Below are 24,137 nucleotides of genomic sequence, written 5' to 3' on the forward strand. Positions count from 1 at the left end.
GATGTAAATCACATAATGTAATTAATTCATTCATTCTATAGCACTTGTCCTCATTCAGGGTAGTTGAAGGTTGGAAGCTGTCCCAGCTGTCACCGGGTGAACGGTGGGGTTCAACCTGGATCGGTCACCAGCCAATCACAGGGCCACATATAGAGACATAAAACCATACACTCTCTCATTCACATGTTTCGCCAATTTAGAGTCTCCTCTGAACCTACAGCATGTTTTAGACAGTTGAAGAAAAACACAGAGAAAGAAAATGAGCACTCCACACAGAAAGGCTCTCTGTCGAAATCAAACTAGAATCCCTCTTTTTGTGAGATGTTGTCGGACCCAGCTTGGTATTTTAGTTCGTTAAGTTTTACTTTGAAAGGAATAGCACAATATCCATATTAAATGACAGCAGGAACGAAAAGCAAATTGATGATATGACATGTTCAGCATATTCAGCTTAATGTGAACATCCTCACAACGCTGTCCCTGTAAGCAGGGAATTCACAACAAACCGATTGAATCTTTTTCATATGGATTATTGATCGGACCGGTGTCTGTCATCCAACATACACATCTGTACCTCTATGGCTCTGAGAGGCTTTACATTTTGCCGTAGAACTGCTGTTTCCCAACTATTTTTTAATCACAAGATTTCCTTAATAATGTATTGAAGCGTTACGTCTGAAACTTAAAGCTATATCTGACTCGGTCAAAGCAACAACTCTCAGGTCTGTTTTTTCGTTTAGTTGGGGACAAAATTTGGGCCAAAAAGGTTGTCTATAATCGAACCACAGCTGTTCAACCATCCTTTATTTGTTTATATTGTTTGTTTGCTGTTTAATGAGATTTGTTCACTGAAAGGAACAGTAAGTCATGAATGGAAAGGAAAAGAAAGAAAAGAAAGGAAAAGCAAAGAGGAGAGAAGAAGAGGAGAGGAGAGTGTGGAGGTGTAAACGGAGTGGGTGTATAAAGAGGTGCTAGAGACGTGAAGTGGTGAGTTTGTGCGCGGGCGGAGAGAGATGGGGACGACAGACGATAAATGGAAAAAGGGGGGGTGAACAGGAGATGATGGAGCTTGACAAAGGAGGCGTTGGGGAAGTAGAGATCTGCGAGGATGGGTGAGCAGGAGGAGGAGCCGGAGAGAAGAGGAGTGAATGGAGCAGCTGAAAGAGAAGAAGAGAGCTTATTGAAATGACGTCCGAAGCAAAGAAAAAGGAGCCAGAAATGGGCTGGAAAGTTTCAGTTTGAACCTGAAGAACAAAATGTTTCTTTAAAATGAGAACATATTAGTCCATGATTTCCAGAGGTGATGTTGCTTCTTAGGAAAGGGAAGTGCAAAGATTATTAAATGCTGATTTGAGATTTCACATTCATCCTTTCTGTACTTTAGCCAATGCTCCAGAGCACAGAAAGAGTTAAAGGCGGGATGAGATGAAAAATCTGTCACTGAAGTTGAGCTTTACTAAAAAGGGAGGGATAATGTGGTAAACTGAGAAGAGACAGGGTGAGGGAGTGGAGGGGCATGGGTTAGACGGCGGAGGAGAAGAATGGGATGAGTATTGAAGTGACAGGTTGTGTTGTCAGAGCGGGGAGACCCTGGATGATAGATGGAGACAGGGTCAGCAAATCCCTGCTTATGTCACGACACATGACTAACTCTGGTTATGTGTCTGTTGAAGTGTGTGCGTGTGTGTGTCTGTAAACCAGAGACAGGTGAAGTATCTGTTTCCCTTTTTTTCCTCACCCCTTTTGTTCCCAACATCAGAACCTCTGCTCCGTCGGCCTCTCAGCTCATGTTTACTTGCAAACTCTGTGTAGCAGTGTGGGATTGTTATGGCTTTGCACACACACACACACACACATACACCAAAGTTTGGATTTTACCCAAAAAAGATCGGTTTGAAGGCCATTATTTCCACCAGGGAATGGAGGATTCAGATTTTTCTACTTCTAACACAGCAGTTTGTACTAAACAGTGTACATTCCCACTGAGCTAGCACAATGGAGATTAGTGAAAAAAAAAACCCTCCCTGAGCTAAAAGAAGCCTGGAGATTTAGATCTGCACCGTGTAATCACGGCAAAGATTGATGAGCGGTAGCGAGTACATAAGGGAAGATGTTGCCCTGAGGCCTGCCTCTCAGGCTGCTCCTCCTCCTCCAAATGCCTTAGTTCCATCACTCGGACTGACAAGATGAGAAATTAGAGAATATCCTCCAATTTTTAAATGAGGATTTATAAAATGAGGCCATAATTTGTTCATTCACTCATCCACTCATTCATTCTGTCTGACCGTCACAGTGCTTTTGTGCAAGACACCAAACCCCCAATTGCTCCTGTTGCTCTAGTTCGCACCTTGCATGGCAGCTCTGCCACCATGTGTGTGAGGGTGTGTGTGAATTGCTAACAAATGTACAGGACTTTCAGATGTGATCTTGAAGTTGAGACCACTTATTATTTTCCTGTCTCTTGTGCTACAGTGTGTATTCCACAGCACTCTATGCTTTTGTTTTTCTAGTTTTCTGGCAGAAGTGATGAAACCATGTGACTTTTTAATTAGTCCAATTGTTTGAATTATGACTTCAATTAGCTTGGTGATGATGAAACCGAGTCCATTTGCGGCTTTTACTTTGGTCGGTGTCGGGGGTGTAATATCTGCGGCGATTCCTCGAATGAACCACTTTATTGTCTGTGGTTAGAGGAAAGATTTCCATCCAGGGGCGGTGTGATGCTGGAGGTAGAGCGGTTGTCCTCGGAACCAAACATTTCGATTCCCGGCTCTTCCTAGTGTGTCGAAGTGTTGTTGACATTGTGTTGAGACATTGAACCCTTGGCACTTTCCTTGCCACTGGGCAACCATTAGCCAACTGCTAATGGTTCATCCACAATGGGTTAAATACAGAGAAGGAATTTCACCATGAGGGGTTGATAAAATATTAATTATTATTATCTCAAAACAGAATTTTAAACTGCAAGTTTCCTCAAGTCCTCATGAAGTTAATGTCTTCCCTGTGGTTCAGACTAAAACTAAACTCCCGCTGTTTTTTATACTGTTCCCTTTTTTCAAATGAAAGGATTGATTTTTGGGGGGGGATTAATTATTATTGTTATTATTGTTATTATTATGCTCATATGGAGCTCAAGCAGAATGTCCAAATACATCATGGTTTATAGCTTTGATACTGACTTACTTTTTTGTTATGATGTGATTATTCTTTTTAATATTCAACTTTTATTGCCTTTTTTCAATTTATCTATTTGTTTTTTTTTTTTCAATGTAATTTCGTGCTGAAAACAATACAATACTATCTGACATAAATATATCCACTGACAGATCCCAATCACCCTGGATTCAAATGATATTTGGTAATTTTGCTGAGGTAATTTCGAAAATAGAAATCAAACCTTTCTATGGAATCTTATATATTTTCAGCGTTTGTTATGGGGGAGCTCAAAGTTCAATGATGTGTAAGAGTTTCAGAAAAGACTTTACACATTAATTTAAATTAATTAAATTGATAAAAATAAGAATATATATCATTTCTGCTGTTATATATTTTGCATTCCCAACACAGAGATATTTATGAGTATTGAAGCATTTGAAACTAGACATCATGATCTTAAAACTACATGTATTTTTTTTAATGAACTTTTGTATATCGATAGACAGTCGGTGGTTATGAGGACTGAAAATGATCGGAGTGAATGAGAAAAATAAGTGACAATTAAGTTTAATATAGGATTTTTAACGGGACCCTAAGAGGTTAAAATGTATGGTATTTTGGAGGCTGGGACTCATAGGGTTAATCAAAGCTATGGGTTGCTTTAATAGCAGTGGGTGTTGTTCTTCTGGGGGTGAAATATTTAGAAATAAAAGAAATTTAGAAGGACCCACACATCTCACCCACACCCTTCTACCTCTAGGATTTGGACGCCAGTCAGCTGTCAAAACGCCACCAGATTCACCGGAGCCCAGCGAAGGATCAGCTGCTCCAGCACTCATGGCTCCAGCAGCCATGTCTCTGCCTCCGTTTTCTCTCGCCACCCGCCTCCCCCTCTCCTCCTCCCTCCTCCTTTCCCTGTCTTTCTTGTTGCTCCTTTCCTGCCCTGTTGGCGCAGGTTCATCTGAGAAAAACTGCTCAGCCCGCGGAGACCCCTGTCAGGAAGGTGGGTTGGTCTGAGCCCTCCAGTTTGCGAAACACAATCTGTTGAAATGTTTGTTTCTATCATGAATGCAGGGATATATTATAATATGCACTCGCCAAATAGAGAATTTCCACTCGCCAAATATGGCGCATAGAGAAGAAACTTTTTTTATAAAAATCCCAGGGCATTAAAATAACCTAGTATATAACATAAAGCACCGTAGTATATTTCAAATTGTTCCACTTAATCCTTGTCGTATTATTTAGTAATATTCTTCTGCTGCACCTACGTTGTAACTTTTTTACAGAATTCCCTCATGGCTAATTTAAAGAATGCAAAGGATTTTCATGTGTTTAGGGCTACCAGCTCTCAGTTTCATGTCCTGAACAATCCTGCCAAAAGGGGAATATGCTCAAAATGAAAATAGAAACCAAACATTGACAAATAGTTAATTTTCCAACAGTGCACAAAATTAAGATCTGAGCTATCAGTGCTTCTCAGATGAGCCATGAATACTAATAAACAGATTTTGTGCTCTATTAACGTTGACTTTGCCAAAAACAAATAACCTCTCGCTCGTTTTCCGCTCCACGTGTTGGGTCTGTAGTAGAGGCTCCCGAAACAACAACCAGAGGTGTATTTTAAGCATGCAGTTAGTTTGCATTTTCAATTTATTACATAGAAAGTGTTTTTAAAAGTATTTAAAGTGAATGTGAAAAAAACATTTTAAATCACTCCCTACATTATTACTTACCCTAATATGACAAATAAAAGTGGAAGGTCCCACCTTCCACTGAATATGCTCACCCATATTAGCAGAAACTGAGCTGTCAGTAGGTAGGGGTGAAATATTCAAAGTTTTCACCAGTTTCCATTTTGCTGCTTGAAAAATTAGCAAATTTATCAATCCAAATAAGTTTCAGTGAGACAAACGAGGCCGTATGGAAATATCCTGTATATTATATTCCTTTATCCGCCTGTGCTGTCACTGAGCGTCTGCAAAATGCTCACTGTGGCAAATGAACAAGATTAAAGTGGGAGAGATTAATGGGGTTAGTGCATACAACTGTTTTGCATCATATTGCCTGTAAGGTTCTGCAACATTGCTCCAGCTCAATGGTCGTTTTCAGGAGTGGTGCTGCCAGTGTGGAACCCCCAGAACCCCTCGGTGGGGGACAAAGTGGCACGGGCCATTGTTTACTTCGTAGCACTCATCTATATGTTCCTGGGGATGAGCATTATTGCGGACCGATTCATGTCGTCTATAGAGGTAGGTGTCGAAGGAGTGATAATTCAGTTAGCTTTCCTCTGAGCCATGGGATCGGTGGTCTCTCTTTGGAATAGGAATTTATGATGGTGAATGTGTTGCATCTACTCTCCAGGTTATAACCTCCCAGGAGAAGGAAATTACCATCAAAAGAGCGAATGGGGAGACCACCACCGCCACGGTCAGGATCTGGAATGAGACTGTTTCTAATCTCACTCTAATGGCCTTGGGTTCCAGCGCCCCCGAGATACTGCTGTCTGTTATTGAGGTGAGTACAATAAGAGCCGAGCGGTTGCACATCACATTAAGCGACTGGGAATGTAATAGGAACACCAATAATCTAATTTTCACCCCTTTTGTAGGTCTGCGGTCATGGTTTTGAGGCCGGCGCTCTTGGTCCCAGCACAATCGTAGGCAGCGCTGCCTTTAACATGTTTATCATCATTGCCCTGTGTGTGTACGTGGTGCCTGACGGAGAAACGCGCAAAATCAAACACCTTCGGGTGTTCTTCGTCACGGCTGCCTGGAGTATCTTCGCCTACATTTGGTTGTACCTGATTCTAAGTGTCTTCTCCCCCGGTGAGGTGGAGGTGAGGATAGAAAGCAGTAATATGGAAGAGAGTTGAAGTGGGATAAGCGAAGTAGAATTGGGTCCATCCTCCTTTCCTGTCTCTCCTTCAGGTGTGGGAGGCGGTGCTGACCTTCCTCTACTTCCCCCTCTGCGTGGTCCAGGCATGGGTGGCTGATCGGCGCCTCCTCTTCTACAAGTATGTCCGTAAGCATTACCGAGCGGACAAAAACCGCGGCATCATTATCGAGACGGAGGGAGGAGTGGACGGAGGCGTGGGAGGCCTGGATGGAGGAGGTGGAGGTGCGCTGGGTCCAGGTGGCTTCACCAAGATGGACATGCTGGAGTTGGATGGGCAGATGGCTTTGAATTGTCACAGCGGGCTGGACGGAGGGATGATGGAGGACGGAGGAGCAAAAGATGAAGAGGACGAGGCCCGGAGGGACATGGCTCGAACGCTGAAGGAGCTGAAGCAGAGGCACCCAGACAAAGACATGGAGCAACTGATTGAAATGGCCAATTACCAGGTGCAGAGGCATTTCTTGACACAAGTTTGCAAAAGATGAGCACAATCGCCAAATAAAAGTCAGTGCCCTCTCAGCTGATCGGAACGAGACGAATCCTTCAACATTTATTACAAACGCTGTTGGAGTCTATGGATAAACAGCGCTTTACAATTAGGTTAAGTTAGTTAAGTAATTAGCCAGACACAGGGAATGATCATTTTAATGCCAGCTTAATTTGTAATTTGAATGTATTATTTTTATTAATGAACTTAGATCTCAACAAAACATTTGTATCACTGCATAATGATGCAATGACAAAGTGAGTCATTTCATCTGAACGAGATCCTTCTTATCAAGTGTATTTGTCTCACATTAAGTGGAATTACTATAGTAACGAGAACAAACATTCATTTTGTCCTTCATCACTTCTTCCTTTTTCATCATGATGTATCACTGAGAAGAGATTTGATGCATTTTTCATTCAAGTGTCGGGCTTGTGATACATCAGCAGACATCAAAAATCAAGTTTTTGACCAAACTGACAGTGACAGATTTCATCTCCCCAAAGAGATGCTGCATTTGCAAGGATTCCAGGCTAAAACGGTGTGCTCACTTTAACCTAAGTTTCAATAAATTACCCTTTTTCCAGCTCCGTTGTCACATTTAATCGAATGGTATCTGCAGCTTCGGTGGCCAATCTTTTGATTTTTCAATTTGTCACAACCTCTGGAACCTCAGCAGAGAAATAGATATTCATGTGGGGACAAGATTAGTATAAAATGAGTCAAATCCTTTATTTCAATCTGTACTTTCTTCAGGCGCTGTCAATGGATGACCTTTAGTCGGAGACGCAGTAAAAAGTGAATGCTTATTTTTAACAAAGAAATGAGGTATAAGTGTAATGGTAATTTAGTTGACCATTTTATCAATAATTGGATTCATCGATCAGGTTTTGATGCAGCAGCAGAAGAGCAGAGCTTTTTACCGTATCCAAGCAACCAGGATGATGATTGGAGCCGGTAACATCCTCAAGAAGCACGCTGCCGACCAGGCTCGCAAGGTAGCTCGGAGAAACACAAACAAGTCCCGCTTGTCTCCATTCGAGCTGGTATTGTCACCCCGGTCACACATGTGTCTGTCATTTTCCAAGGTTGTGAGTAGCCATGAGACCCAGGCCCAGGAGGACGACCCTCACACTGTCAGACTGGAGTTTGAACCATCCCTGTACCAATGCTTTGAAAACTGTGGCTCCCTGAAGTTGACTGTCGCCAGACGTGGAGGAGACCCAGGAGTTACCGTGAAGGTTAGTGTATAAATACGTATGTGTGTTTGTGAGAAAATGAGGGACAGATGCTAAGAGATGCTCAAACACATCTTGACTGAGAAAAAAAAAGTAGATTCTAAGATCTGAGATCAATTTGTAACTCTTGGAGAGCACCTTTTTTTCCACAATGGGTAATTCGTCTCTGTGTGAGAGATCTCCTTCCACAGCATCTGAGCCTGAGTCAGAGGAATCATATCCCATTTGCTTGCTTTTACAAAACAGGGGCTGTTACAGTCTCCTCCATTATCTTGTGTTAAGGATAAATGATGCTGCTTTTGGTTGTTTGGAGAAGGATTTGGTTTCAGTGGGCTGGTCCTGCAGCTGACGGCGGAAAGTGGCTTGTTTAGCCTCCACTCCGGATTCACAGGGTGAATTCTATTTTTCTAAGAATTGTATTTTCAAGAAATGACCACTTGACTGGAGTCAGAGAGGTTCAGGATTTGTTTTTCTCTTCTGACCGAGGCCAGAAACATCCAGTCTAGAGGCTTTCTTCCTGCTTAAACCTCCTTCATAGATATCTGATCTTGTGGGAGGGAAAATAAATGGAACTGGGTCACTTGGAGCAAACTGCTAAAACACCGTACACAATGTACATCCAGAGCTGCCTGCCGAAGGGGTTTGATTTAGAAGGCGAGAACTTCAATGAGCACTGCAGCTAACCTGCACAGGTTTAAAATGATCTCTGTTTAGAAAAAAAAAAAAACAGAAAACAAAAAACACTTGTTTGTAATGGAGGCAAACTCCAGGAAGACAGGATTTCAATGTAAACCCAGCGTATGTCTTTATTTTGAAATCGCACTTCAGATACCTGTTCCCCTGGCAGGTATCATCTGCATCTACAGCAAAAAACTGTTGTCATGCTTCCCCCTCAGTGTTTTGATATGGATGTGGTTTTGCATTTTCAGCAGCGCAGATGTTATCAAATGGTTGTAACACTGAAAGTGCTAAAGAAATGCTACGGACGGCAGTGCATCTGTGTTCTTTTTGCTCCTCTGGGGCCGCGATTCGTCACTTTGATCATGAAGGCAGCACAACTCTTTAGATCAGTGACTGCAATACAGCACATAAATTGAATATTTATAGAATATAGTTTAGAGAATGTTATAGATCTAAGGACAAACTGACAGAGGAACAAGGCTGCAAGAGGGAGGCGCAATTACAAATGTGCCGGTTTCTTCAGCACCAAGGACAGCGCCATGGATTTATCAATACCCAGCACAGTTAGGCTGCTGATATTTCAGAGCCATGATTGGAGCCATAGATTCTAACCTGCACAAACCTCAGTCAGATCAATGAGTCAGGCAACCCAAACCATCACATTCAGCTAAAATCCTCTTCCACTGCAGACCAAGGGAGGGGCAGGGGAGGTTGGTAATGCGGTTTGGGTGTTTTTCTAACAACAAGAATGACATCGCCTCTCAGATCGCCCACCGCAAACCTGCTCTTCTGCCAGATGGTGTATGTCAGGCATTTTTGTGAACCTATGGAAGTGGATGGGAAGGTCGGCATTGTTCTCTCTGCAGTAACCAGTGGCATCTAATTCAGAAATGAAAAGTGCTGTTGTGATGTGAAATGTCACCCCGTTCATGTTTGTTTTACCGACTGCTCGGTGCTTTTATGCAGTTTTAATGTTAGCGCTTGTTGTGTAATGGTCTGTCTTCATACTGTTGCTCATATATTTTGCAAGCTTTAGGCAAATTTCCATTCTGGTGGGCAATACCGCCTTTTTTCTGTTCTATCCTGCTCTGTTTTGCTGCGAGCTGTCCACCCTCCCTCATTCATGACTCCTTTTTATGCAGCCAACAATCTGAACACAGGCTCATCTGATCCAGTTGTCTGAGTCAAGCGTTTGAGATTTTTCTGCAGAACATTTAACTCTAACTCTTTAACTTTAATGCTCTTTACCTTTTTTCCTTTCATTCAAAGTTACCAGGATAATGAATTAAAGATATCTAGTTCGTGATCAGGATGTGTGTGAAACACCAGAAAGTGTTTTGGTTTTTGGTTTTCATCTATTTTTTGCCACTGTTTTGTTTGATGTATCATAACAGCTGAGGCAGTATGACCTATGACTTCAGCATGCCTCTCTTGGCTGTTTCTTTTTCTCATTACACACAGTGTCTTATTGTGGAAACTGTTGAATTGGACAAAAATAGAGTTATTTATTTGGTACTTGGAACCCTGTGGAAATTCAAGCAGGATTGTGGAATATGGAGCAAGATAGCATGATTGACTTGTGTTTCTCAATCTGATTTCCTGAGTTGAGAGGTGCTTCTCACTGACTCTCAGAGCCCAGAGCTTGTAAACAAACAGGTTGAAAGCTGTTTCATGTGAGCAAGAGCAAATGAATAGACTTGGCAAGAATTAATGAACTTGTGTGTAAAAACTGTCTTTGAGTTTCCTATATGATCCTTGGAACATTATTCAACATTTTCTATTAGAGAACACATTTCTCACATTATTCTTCAGGTGCATAAATGCGCTATTACTTCATCCCAGTACCTGCAGACAGCAAGATACTTACTATGTAACAGCAGCTCTTTCTATTTGATTTTTAGCTTTCCAGCATAAAACAAATGGATAGCCCAGATTTAAGGTTGACTGTTAGATTTTGAATAGGTTAACAAAATGAGAGATTATGACCTACCAATTATGTTTTTCAGAATATTCCAAAAGTGCTTAAATATGAAAGCAGTACCTATAAGTGAAATGCATAAAATAAAGAATATATTGCCTCAAATATAGAATGAGGTAATTAGTCATTCTTGCCACCTACATGTCCCATCTTACATGAGCAGGAGCGATTCTGATTTTTTTTTTTTATTTTTTTTTTTATGAATCTATATTGAAAGGACATTTTTAATTAGAAAGGGGAGATGGAGAGAAAGGACAGGATACTGTGAAAGTTTTGTTGCACTTTCTTCAAAGTCTCTATTATCAGATTGTGTGTGTGACCAGAGGGCTCACTTTAATGAAGCTGTTTTTGTTCGCCTCTCACCCCCTGCACCTCTCTCCCCATTTCTCCACCGTCCTCTTCTCCACTTTGTGGTTCTCCCTCTCCCCTTGTGTTTGCCTGTGCTTTTTATATGCCTTTTACTTGTGTTTCATCTTTGATGGCATTTGGTTTCTTCCTCGCTTCACCACAACCCGCTGCCGTCCCCAGGTGGATTATCGTACCGAGGACGGCACAGCAAACGCAGGTTCGGATTATGAGTTTGCTGAGGGAACTCTTCTGTTTAAGCCTGGGGAGACGCTCAAAGGTAAAAGCAACTTTCACAAGCCTAGTTTATGGTACATCTTGGAAAATCTGGCCAAAAGTTGGAGTACTGGCAGATATTTCGACAGATATCTGACACGTGATTATTTCAACAGAGGTCACTGTTGGAGTAATTGACGACGACATCTTTGAGGAGGATGAGTATTTCTACGTCCACCTCAGTAACCCTCGGGTGGTGGGGTATCCAGAGATTGGCACTGCCCCACTTGAAGGGACCATCCCCCCTAAAGCAGTGTTGGGTGACAACCACACTGCCACCGTTACCATTTATGATGACGATCACGCAGGTAGGCTTTTTAGATTATACAGCACCTTCCTGCAAATTTTAAACCGCACTTTTAGAAATCCCAGGATTTTTTGTGTTGCCACGAAAACACCTTAGTCATTGTTTAATTTGTCTAAATGTTATCACCAGCCTGTCTCTGACCCCCTTTTATGAGAACATAAACATTGTGAAGATGATGCTTTAGAAAACACAGGTGGAGTCACTGCCATTGTTCCTTTAACATAAGTTAACTCCAGCTAATATAAATGAAACATAAAGGAGATCTAGTTATCTGTCAGGATGTAGAGGCAGGTCAATATGCAGTTCAAGAATAAATGAACGACGATGAAAAACCCTGAGCCTCCTGTTTACTCCAGTGAATTCTCCCTGCTATGTGGTTAAAATGAAGTATATTTGCCCAGTAGCTGCATTATAGATTGTTTTTAGTTTAGTTTAGTATTGTAGTCCTTTCTTTGATTGAGTAAATAAACCAAAAAGCCATTTTAAAGGAAAGAGCTAACAACATTGGGGAAAAAAACAAAACTGTTTCCTATTCGGTCTCATTTTCTGGTTCTGTCAGGCAGCTTGTACAAACAAATTACTGGAATTACAGTAAGAAAAAGGATACAATTTGCGTTAACTATCTTTTCTCTCATGGTCCCTATTCCGGTGATAGCGGCGAAAACACGATGTCTAAATATCATGCTTTAATTTGAGCTGTGAAGGCAGTAAAGTAGCAAACACAACCACGGTGTTCAAATCACTGATAGGGATATAAGCCAACAAAGTTAACGGCCCTGGCTGCCGGAGCTAAAGTGGTGTTATTTAATGTTCCATACAGACACTGTATTTCATTAGATCCAAACTTTCACATCCTCTTTTGAAAACAGAAAGGTGTTTGCAGTGCAAGCATTTTGCTATAGATTAGCATTAAATCTACATGCAAGTGCATGTTTTGCTCCAGTTCAGTCCAGCGGCGTCTATGATAAGGAGGTCGGTATTTGTTATAATCCCAAAATGAGGCCTCTTGTTCATTTAAAGACTTTGATAACGGCCAGAGAGAATGAATGTGTGGGAGGAGGAGTGGCTGTTTACCTAATGTGCATTATCTTTTATCCTGAAAGAGTGGGTGGTGATCTATTATCCTCTCACTGTGTAAGTGTAGCAAAACACCTCAGAGAGCGAGTTTGAGAGTGAGAGTGTAGGCATTTATGAACCTCACCTCCTTCGCTCAAGCGTTTTCCTCTGTGACGTTTTCTCTTGTCTCTGTTTCCCGCCGCACCTCCCCCACCCCCCTTCCCCCACCCTTAGGGATCTTCACTTTTGAGAGCGCCAGTCAGAGAGTGAGTGAGAGCGTAGGTGTGATGGAGGTGAAGGTCCTCCGCACGTCAGGGGCTCGCGGCCTGGTTGCTGTCCCCTACCGGACACTGGACGGCACCGCCAAAGGAGGGGAGGACTATGAACTTGCAGCCGGGAAGCTGGAGTTCCAAAACGACGAGACCATGTGAGTGAAAAATAAGTTTCACATTTGAAACCGTATCTCGGGAAATCTTTGAAAATGGAGTGGTGTATCCTAAGCTTGCATCAGCCCTCAAAAGAGGATGTTACGTCATGAAACACAAACTTCACAAAACTCTTCTCTTCAAGTAAAGACTTTCTCGTGTCTGAAATAGCAAAGCAAGCGACACCAGTCAACATTAAAATATGAAATAAACAATGACATGCTAATTACAAGTACCTTATGCAAGGGCATACGCACGTGATGCTGCGGAAGACATTTGCTTGAGACAAAAAAAGCCCATAGTCCCCATATGAGGACGTGGGATTTGCAAACAGGATTTCATGCTACTTCATTCTTATACTTATTTACAGCAGGTCCTACCTTTGCCATAAAGTTTGGGGAAATTAACAGAAAATCATCTCTCAGGTCTATTCACTAGTGTCTGTACAGTCTTGAATGTATGGTCCGGGTACACATATAGCTCTATTAGAGGAATAACAGGGTAATGATACCACTCCTGGAGGAAGGCTACTCCACATTAGAATGTGTGGGGCTCACACACACATACTCGGACAAAATTGCTCCTGTGTCCTTGGGCACATACATTTTTAATATGCTGATGTTAGCGATGTTAAATTGACCAATATATAAAGCTGTCGGGAATGCAGTTTTCCAAGCACCTCCCGAGGCCTATAAAGCAAGTACTGTTTGCTTGTGTGCATGTGTGTGCGTGTGTGTGTGTGTGTGTGTGTGTGTGTGTGTGTGTGTGTGTGTGTGTATGAGTGTTTGTGTTTGTATTTGTATTTGTATTTGTCTGCTGTTTGCAGATCAAGTTAGGGGATATGACTTTTATAAATAAAATTATTATAATTTCGTAATAATGATAATATGATCATATATGTTTTTTAACTAACAGATTGCTATATTATTGCATTTGATTGAAAAAAGCATTTATCGATCTGACTTGGATTCCGATAAAACATCCAAATATTCAGCTCAGAATTTAGCCTAATTTTTTCCCTTGCGCCTGGAACTCATTTATGTTAAAATGCAAGTAAAAGAAAACTCTTGTAATTCTTTGGACTATTTTTATTAGTTTTCTGTTTATCCCTGTGTATTCTCTAATCGGAAAATTGAAAATGGATGGAATCTCAAGTCGTGAAAGTACTCATTAGTATCAGAGATTTCAAACTATCTGTGAAAGACTAGAATTTCAAGTGAGCAAGTGACTCACCAGCTGATACCAGCCAGCCACAAGGTACGTGTCACCACAAGGGCAGCCAGGAAGCCACAATGTGTGTGTGTCTGTGTGTTTGTGTGTGTACAAGGATCCTTCTAAGCACAATGATATCTGAGTGTGTGTAAAAGATAATGTCCATTCAGTGAAGCAAGCATTATTCTTAAAGCCTGTGAGTGAATACTGTGGTGAAAAGGGTACAAGCGAGAGAGAGAAAAAGAGAGGGATCATGGCTCTGTGGTGTGTCAGTAGACAAATACTGAATAGAGGCAGATGTCACTGGAGTTAAGATTGAACCAGATCAACTGAAACTGAAACTACTGTTGCTTCTCCACAAGAGGATTAAAAGAGATAAGTATAGAGAGGATATTTTACCCTCAAGAAGTTATGACATTGTGGGTCAAGAGCGAACAGTTGGAAACAATAAGCATTGTCATCATCTACTGGACAAGGATTAGTGGGAGTCTGTTGATCCAAAGGGAAGCTTTATTATGAGCGGATGTAATATTTTCACAGGGACCCACATCCAGCAGAAGGACTCCAATTTATGTAAAATAGTAAAACTCTTTCTCCCTGGTAAACACCCCTCAAGTACAATGTATCTACAGCTCCTAATGTGAAACATTAACATCTATGATGCACATTTAAATTAAACCAAATCCAAAGTACTAAATATTCTCTGAAAACCATGCAGAGGCACCAGGTTTCTAGAACCCCCCCCCCCCCCCCCATGGGATTTGATGGTTGTTTGCGCCATGTTTGTAGTCTTCTGTAGTTCAAAGGACTTTCCGGTTCTTGCTGAGGCGGGAGAGCTTTCATGCGTAGGAGGAGCAGAACTGGGGTGTTTCGTTTATTTTGTTTGTTTGACTGTGCTCTTTCCAACAGTGGTCCAAATGTTTTTCCTTTCTTCATCAGTCCTGAGAGGCCTGCCAGGTGACAGTCGGGGGAGGGAGGGAGGGAGGGGGGGAGCGTGGATGGGTCAATAATCCAATGTTTTCATGTAAAGGTGTGTGAGTGACACAGAGGAAAGGAAACCACTCTGGCATATTGATTGTTCTTCCCTCTTCTTCCTCCCCCCACCTAAACATGCACACACTTTCAGTGTTTTCACCTATGTGTATTTTTTTTTTGTTCTTTTTGTGTGTGTGTGAGTGTGTGTGTTTATGCTCTCACCCATCCAGCTACTGTACGTTCTTATCACCTCAGTATGTGCTCTTTCACCGCAGGTGGAACCAAGATTCTGGCTTTAAGGCGGCTTAAACCTTCCCTCATTAGCAACATCCCATGTGAAATCTGTCTATTTATCCCTCTTTTCTCTTCTCACCTTACTCTCTCGTGGTTTTTCAAGCAGCCCTCCTCTGTGCACCATGCTCCTTTCACTGCCCCTCTCCCTCTTCTACACTTAAAACCATTTTTAGCCACACTCATTTGCAAATCTTCCTCTCTCTCTTCTCCTCTTTTCCGCCTTTGCTTTATCATTTCAATATTGTTCACTGACCTTGAATCTGCCCTCCATACTCTTCTTTCCCACCACTTTCATTCCTTCTTTCATCCCTAAAATTTCTGTTGGTTGCATTTATGAATTTTTGCAGGTTGAGATGATTTCTGTCTGTCCTGCTCTCTCAACCCCCTTTAGCAAGCCCCTCCAACTCCCCCCCTCACTCCTTATCTGCTCCATGGACTCCTCCTCATTTGCATCCTCCCTTCTTCCTTTCACCTTTCTGCTTCTCTGCACGGTCACAGTCTGCCCTCACCACCTCTTCCTCGTTCTCCTACCTGACACCCAGCTGCGTCCCCTCATTTTCCTCACCGTCCATCCATCTCTGTTCAACCCTTTACTCAGGGTAGGGGAACTTACTGCCAAGCCAGACACAACCCAGACATAAGTCGCACCTCACTTTTTGCTCCTCCGCTCGTCCTCCACTCACGCACAATGCTTCTGTTTCCTCCCTCATAATTATTGAATGTCACCTTTTCCACAGTTATTCTCTCAAAAGATTGAAAAAAGGTAGTGATGTGGTCGGAGCAGAAGGTTGGACAGCATCAGAAGGCCCCCAGAGTTGGGAGAAATGTGAAGGAAATATTTAAGTAAATTAAGTCAAGAGGGGAGAAGTGAAAGCTCTCTTATTATTAATAAATGGGAGCAAAACACTGTGGATTCCAGATGGGATTCACCTGTCCATCCCTGTCATTGCATTGATGTCAGTTTCCAGCGCAATGATCTCTGGAGGTAATAGGGTTGAGAGTTTCCCTTGCACTCCAGGCAGATCGACTTTGGCTGAAACAACTGTGTTTGAAATGACTTTACTGCAGTTTAAACCGTAAAAGGAATATAGAAATGCTTAGTGTTAACATTAACGTCTGCGTCTTCTGAATCATAAACTAGTAATGTCAGGTTTTAAAGATGAGGTTATTGGAAGTGCAGGGTAAAATCTTGTTTGAGTTTGACTCTTATAAAGTTAGGCTTTGCTAATCCTTGTCTAGTGTCTGCACCTCTCCATCCGTCTGCGCTGCAATACAAAATCACAATGATATATTAACACAAGGTTTTCTTTTCACGTGACTTTTCTCCTGTGCAGTTGAATCCAGTTCTGTTTTGTTTTCTCCTTCGGGCCACTTCCTTTGGGTCGCTGTTGACCTCAACAACCAAGCGCAACCTGGATGAAGAGGGGGTCATGATATGGTTACAATCCAATGCCTGTACTGTTCTTTTCTGGTATGAAAGTCCTCCAAATTGGTTTAAAAACAGGCTCCTGTAGCAGCTTTGCTGTCAGGTTTTGTCATGTCCATTGACTGCCTGTCTTCCAGGTGATCCTTGTGAGCCAGGTCCTTTAAAAAACTCACCGCAGATCAAGTGTTACCAAACCAAGCTGACCTTGATGCCATTTTAATAGAAAGAGACCATGTTTACTAACTTTTTTAAAAAACTATCCTCTCCCTGTTTTTCCAAGTAATGAAAAAATTATCGATTTTGTAGCTTTTCTTTTACATTTTTGTTCACTTTGAATTTCACTTGTGTGAAACCAAATCGTACTGTAATAAGATGCTTGCAAGAAGCCACTCACACACATTCTGATCTAATAAGGCAAATCAACTCCAGGCAAAAGCGACAAACAACCGACGTCAACCATTCATTAACACCATGGTAGAATGAACTGAGGCCTCATTTTAGTGTACCAGATGCTCCAGAAAGCGAATATTTTCAAGGAGAACCGAAAGGGAGAGCAATATTAATATCACCCTGCAGTATTTAGTATTTTAGCGCCCTCGCTCAGATCTTAGTTCTGCTCCCGTTCAATGTTCCTGCTGCTTTATCAAGACTATCAAGGCTTCTGATACCAGTGTCAAGACACCAGCCATGGGCCAATTTTTCCTCTATATAAGGTGAAATATTAACATCAACACAGCCCGGGCGCACCATTGTGATATCCGTTAGCCATCTTAAGCTGTCCAATCTGACAAAACTCTGCCGCGTGTGTATGAGATGGCTCTCACTTAACTTCATGAAGCGGCAGCGTCAATACAAAACACTCCATCTAGCCGAGGAGTCGAAGGCCCCTCAATCAGTTGGAGTGACAATGAGTTGAGAGCTTGAACAGCAGCATGCTTCAACCAAGTGTCGATTGAAGTCCGGCAAACGAATGTTTCTTCTGAACAGGAGACGCTCGTTCATCATGAATGAACTGTGCGGGTCATTTAATCAACCTCGGAGCCGGCAGACATTCGGTGTTTACAAAAAATGCCTCTGTTGGAGACGGAACTCCAACAACTGCCCTGCTCACTTGACATGGACTTTCATGTGAGGAATCAATGTAACAAGCGGAGATAGTTATAAATTAAATTTCCTAGAAAAGGACGACATTTCAAACAGAATCGCAAATATATTAGCAAAGTTTCATACCTTGAAAATCCAGTCTGGAGGGTGTAACGTATGTGCAGCATGTATGTGTCTGTGTGTGTGTTTGTGTGTGGTGTGTATGGGTGTTTTGTGGGGGTGTTACATATTCTTGTGGTGCAACTGGGGTGATTAAAATCTGGTGAATATTTATGTGACACCAGACAGACATACACAGTGAACAACTACATCTACCTCTTGAAGTTACCACTACAGTGGTTTTCCTGGACCACAACCCCACCCCCACCCCCCACACACACACCACACACACACCCAGGACACAATTGCTGACACGTACTAGCACATCTGGTAAAAACAAAATATGGGATGAATGAATGAGGAGAAGAAAACTGTAATGCCTGCGTCCTAGTTCAGTGATTAATGACAAAGAGGGGAAGGGAAATGTTGTGTTGCTTCATTTGAAAATTTGCCTGTGTGCAACCACACGTGCATTTGAAATTGATGGATACATGGATGAGGCAACAATGGAGTGGAGCCCAGGATGGGCCTGTGTTGCCAAGTAATTATTGTTGAATTTGCAAAGATGTTTGTAAAGTGAACAGTGTATGTGTGAGGGTACGTTTGTGTGAGTGTGTGTGTGTGTGTGTGTGTGTGCGCACTAAACAGTAACACAAAAAGGCAAGGCTCAGATGGGTGAGTTTATTCTTAGCCTTCCTCTGACCTGCAGCAGAGTTATAGCCAAGACACAGATGATGTGTGTGTGTGAGGGTGTGTGAGTGTGTGTGTGTGTGTGTGTGTGTGTGGTCATCTCCCCTGGCTACTCATTATAAATTTCTAACAGGTGTCACCACCAAACTGTGCAGACGTCTGTTCAGTTAATGCCCTGGCCTCTGTCTGTGTGTGTTCGCGTGTGTGTTTGGACACCCTCACCTTACATGGCAAAGCGCTTTTAACATTAAGAGGAAACTCCTCTTCAGGAGTTTTGCACCAACAACTTGACTTCCCTTCCAACAACTTGCACTTTTTGGCACTATAACACTTTAATAACTATCCAACCATAGATGCCACATCCAGATCAAGCGTCTCTGTTCCTAGAACAGACTCAGGACTCAAATGTCTGCTCAAATGATATCATAAATACTGGCATATCAGACTGTTTGTTAATCTAATTTAATTTTGAGTGAACCATATATATGTGCCAGTTCTCGGAGTGTGTCTTCACTCACTCAGAGGAACAAAACACAATGTCCTGGTAAGTTTCCAGCCAAAGGCAGCATTCTCATATTGAAGATACTGACAATCAAGGAACAGCATTTTGGTGCTGAAGTGAAGCGAGATTAATCTGTCGACACGATAAGGATGGTTTAAAATCACGTCTTTAAGAGATAAAGGAGACTTTCTGGTAGTCTCAGGAAAAATTTAATTCAGGCGCCATCTAAAAGGCCTCAGAGGAAACAGGTTTTGAATAATTTGCCGGCCCCACTTTACAAAGCTCTGTTCGGCCTAGTGTATTCGAATGTGTCTGCAGGCTCTGAGGAAACGCACTGTATCTATAAACTACACGGCAGACAGTGGATTAGAGCAGAGGGGGCTTTTTACCTCTCTTGTTAAAAAGGAGTATGAGCTAACAAGAATGAGACACCCTCGGAGCCGTGGATTCTGCAACTGCAGGGCGCTCAATCCTTTATGGGGATCAGGTTTGGCTCAAAGTACCTGAAAGAACAGTTCAGCTAAAAATGAACATTCTGTAGTTTTTTTTCCATGTTGACAACGGCTCATATTCCTGACTCATACTTTTTGTCCCCAATGGATGTATAACCCCCTATTATTGTGCTCTTCTTTGGCTATGAGAATGGCATAAAACTGTGTTTTATGTCAGATTTACAAGAACCGGTGGAATATTGTCTCTTGAGCTGAGTGAATGTGGCATGTGGCCAAATTTCAAATCAAAATCTGACATCCAAGTTATTCAGGTGACAAATGATATTCTGTTACTATTTAAGTCATTTTGTCCTCCAGTCATCATTTCAATTTCCATACAATGGGATTCTCTCTCTTGTTTTAATTGTTTGTAATAGAATATTGTATTTTTGTCAATATCAACCTGATCTCACTTCTCAACAAAAATGTTGTGTTGGCCTCAGATTTAGTCCAACATCTCTGTGACGCTGAAAGTATATAAGCCCTATCAGCTGGCCTGATACTCCAAATTCCCCAAATCCAGTGCAGAGCCGGACTTGTTATGATCAGGTTTCAAATAGTCAGGCAGTAAAACATGGGTCATCCTCATGTTCCTTAACTTGGCTTTACAAATAAAACCATAGTTTTAATGTAACAAGTGATTATGTGTTTCTTGGCTGCTTGGACGGACGGGCCGTGCCCGCCTGTCTCCTTCTCTGCTGAGTAGTTGCTGTTAATTTATAGAAGCGCATAAATCCCGCAACCAAGCCCAAAAGCTTGGTCACAAAGGGTCAGCTGGAGGAAAACAAGCTGAGTCGACAAAAACAATTCAGCCGGCACTTTGTGTTCGGCAAGCTGCTCTGGTTTCACAGAGATTGCCGAAGCTCTTGCCAAGTCTCCTCTTGACAAAACCGAGCTTTATCTCCAGTAATCAAGACGCCCTCCTCAGTTCGTTGTGTGTTAATGAAGCAAAAGCACGACCTCTTTGTGTGTTTGACAAAGCTGTCAGAAGAGCTGCGATCATGCTTGCCTGCTGGTGATGGAGACGTCAGTGTGAAAGTTTGAAACAAAGCATTCTCCTTCTGGTGAGATGATTCTCAGAATGCGGAGAGAAACATAAGGAAAAGTGAAAAGAGTGTGAGTCCTTGCGAGTCTGTCAATGTGAGTGTGGGTGGGTGTGTGCGTGCGCAAAAATGTTTGTAATGTACAACCTGTTTCTCCGTCTGTCACCCAAATCGGGTGACTAACCCACAGCTGTTCACAAAGTAAAGTGCTCTATGAACTACAAATCCCACAAGCATGTGTCTTTTCATCGCAAGTTCTGATAACTCCATGTTCTTCCGGAGAAAGCTCATACACACACACACACACACACACACACACACACACACACACACACACACACACACACACACACACACACACACACACAAGGGGAACTGCAGACAGAGCATCTTCTGCAATCTCGAAACCCCTATCACGCTGCTTGCCTTTTAGACTTTGGAGAACACACAACAGATTGAGGTCTAATTAATTAGGATTAATTAATTAATAGGAGTTGATAACATGTCTATATTAGGCTGTTTGTGTCATTGTGTCATTAGGCATTGAGACACTTTAACATCCATCCTGTGCAACATTTTTATGAACCATTGATGTTAGATGTTAGTTATGATCCACTCCAAAAAACATTGACAAATAAACAGTCCCAAGTTATAAAGTCGTCTCCTGTCAGGTTGAATGTTCATTCCATTGCTTTTGAGTCTGATAAAGGCCAAGTCGCACCAAACTGATATGGTGTTCATAAAAAATTCCTGGTAAATATTCCCTTAATATCCCAGTAATACATGCATCTATTCACCCATCCTCTTCCGTTTATTCTGCACTCAGGGTCGTGGATGACGCTGGAGTCTATCCCAGCTGTCATTGGGCGAGAGGCGGGGTGCAGAGGCAGGGTCCACCCTGGACTGGTCGCCAGTCAATTGCAGGGCCATATATATAGACAAACAACCATTCAGTCATTCATTCATTCGGGGAAATTTTCCCAATTTTTTCTCAATTTCTTAATTAATCTGCATGCTTTTGGACTGTGGGAGGAAACCGGAGAACCCGGAGGAAATCCAGGCATTCACAGGGAAAACATGCAAACTCCACACGGAAAGGTCCCCTAAGCGCTAACCACTGCGCCACTGTGCTGCCCATCCCAGCAAAACATGTCATTGGTAAAAAATGCATGGAAGAAAGGTCTGACTGTCTGTAGGTAGAGAAAATGGAATTGAGTTATATTGTCATTTCTATATAGCTTCTCTTTTATCCCACGTACCTCCAATGTTTTCAGGTGGAATCAGCAGCACTTTCACTTTCAACCTCAAACACGCTCTGCGTTTCTGCCTCCCTCCATCTTCCCTCTGTTAATACGAACCTCAAGATTCCTCCGTCTCTGCCGACGTGGCCGATATTCTATTTTCTTTGTTTTTCTTTCCCTGTTTATTGCCTCCGTAGCTCTTGATCCCAGACTTTGTCAGCTTGACAAAAAAAAGAAGACAATAGAAAATAGAGAAAAAAATAAGGGGACTAACCGTAGTGGAGATTGGAATTTTTTTCCACTTTTAATCTGTCTTGAAAAAGAAAGAAAGATTTTTTTAGATCTTTTTTTATGTCTGTCATTGAAATTGGACTGTTTACCAGTGTAGTGAAAGGTCATTTCTGAAGGTAGCCAATGTTGAAAGTGAAGGAACAAGAAGGAAAAGATTCCTTGCCAATGGGCTGCTTCAAAGTTTAGTCAAGCACTCATTATTCTTCTCTTTGCCTCTTGCTCTCCCTTGCTCTCAGGGCTTCTCTGTTCATCCTCTCTTTCTCCTCTTCCCGTCCTGTCTAATGTCGCAGCTTAAGTCAGTGTATCTAACGTTGCTCTGCACATGAGTGTGTGCGCATGCATTCGCATGCATGTGCATGCACGTGTATACCCTTGAGTGTGTTGTGGTTCCAGTTGTGTATCGGAATCGATGTAACACTCGCTGTGTGTGTTTTGCTTTTCGATCATTTTCCCTGTGCTACGGTGAGTTAGTGTCACACACACACACACACACACACACACACACACACACACACACACACACACACACACACACACACACACACACACACGGACGTGCATACACATCCACTGGGAACCTTCCAGACAACATTTTCACCTTTGCATCCTTGAATCTTTTCTGTCTTTCTCCATTTGGGAGTCTTTATCTAACAATGTTTAGCATTTTAAAAATTAATGGTCTTGTCTGTCAAATGACGCTGGAAGGGTTTTACGGCTGTCGATAGGACAGGGATGAGAAGGTTGGATTCTCAAAGGCATGCAGTCAAAGCAGTTTTGACTTTGACGTTCAAACCTTGTTCCGAATGTTGCATTTCACCTCAGTTTTCTTACAATCCTGCCCTTTAACTTGTCTGTCACTCTGCTGTCTTTCAGTACCAGTAATTTTCTCTGTCAAGTGAACACACTCACACACCCTATGGTCAGAATCCTATGCCCACACACACACATAAAGTTAAAGCCAAACGAATCCCTGTGATCAAGTGTGCACACACCCTGTAATCATAGCCTGGAGACCCACAGTGAGCCGCCGGTCTTCAGCCCCTACATGGCCATGATTAGACCAGCAACAAGGGACGCACTCCATGAAACCCCTGCACCCCCTGCTAACCTCAGGCCTCCCTGTTACACTGGAGGACTGGGGGCTCCCACCAAGCAGTGCTAGGATCCACATTAAAGGGCTCATAGTTGGGTTCACTGACCATCAAGGCCGCGGTTGCAGCTGCGGGCGGAGTCAGCTGGGGTTCCGTCTTTTTCATTTATGTAGTTAACTTATGCAAGTGAATGAGAAGCCGCATTAACACGGGCTCCTTCTCACTCTGCTCTTTTGCTCGCGATTACGCATGCCCATAAACCCACATCCTTCCATGTGTGTTTTGTGTTCTTTCGCCTCGTGAAAAAAATAAACTTTCACCATCTGCTGTGGAACAAGACTTGGAAAGTAAGTTTTGGAGGAACAGCAGTGCCTCAGAGCTACAGGACAGTGGTGCACAGACTGATGAACAGCATGGAGGCCAATTAGACATTTGTATTCGTAAGCAAAGAAAGGGCTGTATTTCATTTAAATACATCTGTTCAATCACTATAATTATGTCTCTTGAAGTTTATTGAAGGCTTTGCAGTTTCAAAATGTTATATTTGATTCTACAATTTTTATTTAAAACATTTTTCAGAATAGAATAGTCGTAGTTGTAGATATAGTTGTAGTTATACGGTGCAACTAGATTTGCTCTCCAGCTCTGTCTCTAGCTCAGTAAGAGCATATATGCTGCATGCATAAACATGTATTATATTATACAGAATATAATGTGAGTCTAACTTGGAATATCTAAGTCTACCACAGGGATGTCGAAAAGCTCAGGTGTACAAAGTAGAAATATGAATATGAATATTCATTTGATATAACCCTGGAGATTATACAAATA

At 42.2% G+C, this 24,137-nt stretch overlaps 1 protein-coding gene across 2 annotated transcripts in view; it reads left to right on the top strand.

Moving 5' to 3' along the window:
• Positions 1-24,137, top strand: part of LOC147223676 (sodium/calcium exchanger 1-like) — a 95,278-nt gene that overhangs the window by 41,838 nt on the left and 29,303 nt on the right. For both annotated transcript variants that reach the window (XM_086165199.1, XM_086165200.1), the window contains exons 2-11: positions 3,917-4,159; positions 5,269-5,408; positions 5,521-5,673; positions 5,768-5,995; positions 6,087-6,500; positions 7,429-7,539; positions 7,630-7,782; positions 10,967-11,063; positions 11,176-11,367; positions 12,657-12,849. In XM_086165199.1, coding sequence (XP_086021325.1) covers positions 3,917-4,159; positions 5,269-5,408; positions 5,521-5,673; positions 5,768-5,995; positions 6,087-6,500; positions 7,429-7,539; positions 7,630-7,782; positions 10,967-11,063; positions 11,176-11,367; positions 12,657-12,849 — 1,924 coding nt within the window. The remainder of the gene's footprint in view (positions 1-3,916; positions 4,160-5,268; positions 5,409-5,520; positions 5,674-5,767; positions 5,996-6,086; positions 6,501-7,428; positions 7,540-7,629; positions 7,783-10,966; positions 11,064-11,175; positions 11,368-12,656; positions 12,850-24,137) is intronic.

Source organism: Fistularia commersonii, chromosome 19, assembly GCF_037954325.1.
Source record: "Fistularia commersonii isolate RoL2024-O1a breed Wild chromosome 19, RoL_Fcom_v1.0, whole genome shotgun sequence".
Classification (NCBI taxonomy): Eukaryota; Metazoa; Chordata; class Actinopteri; order Syngnathiformes; family Fistulariidae; genus Fistularia; species Fistularia commersonii.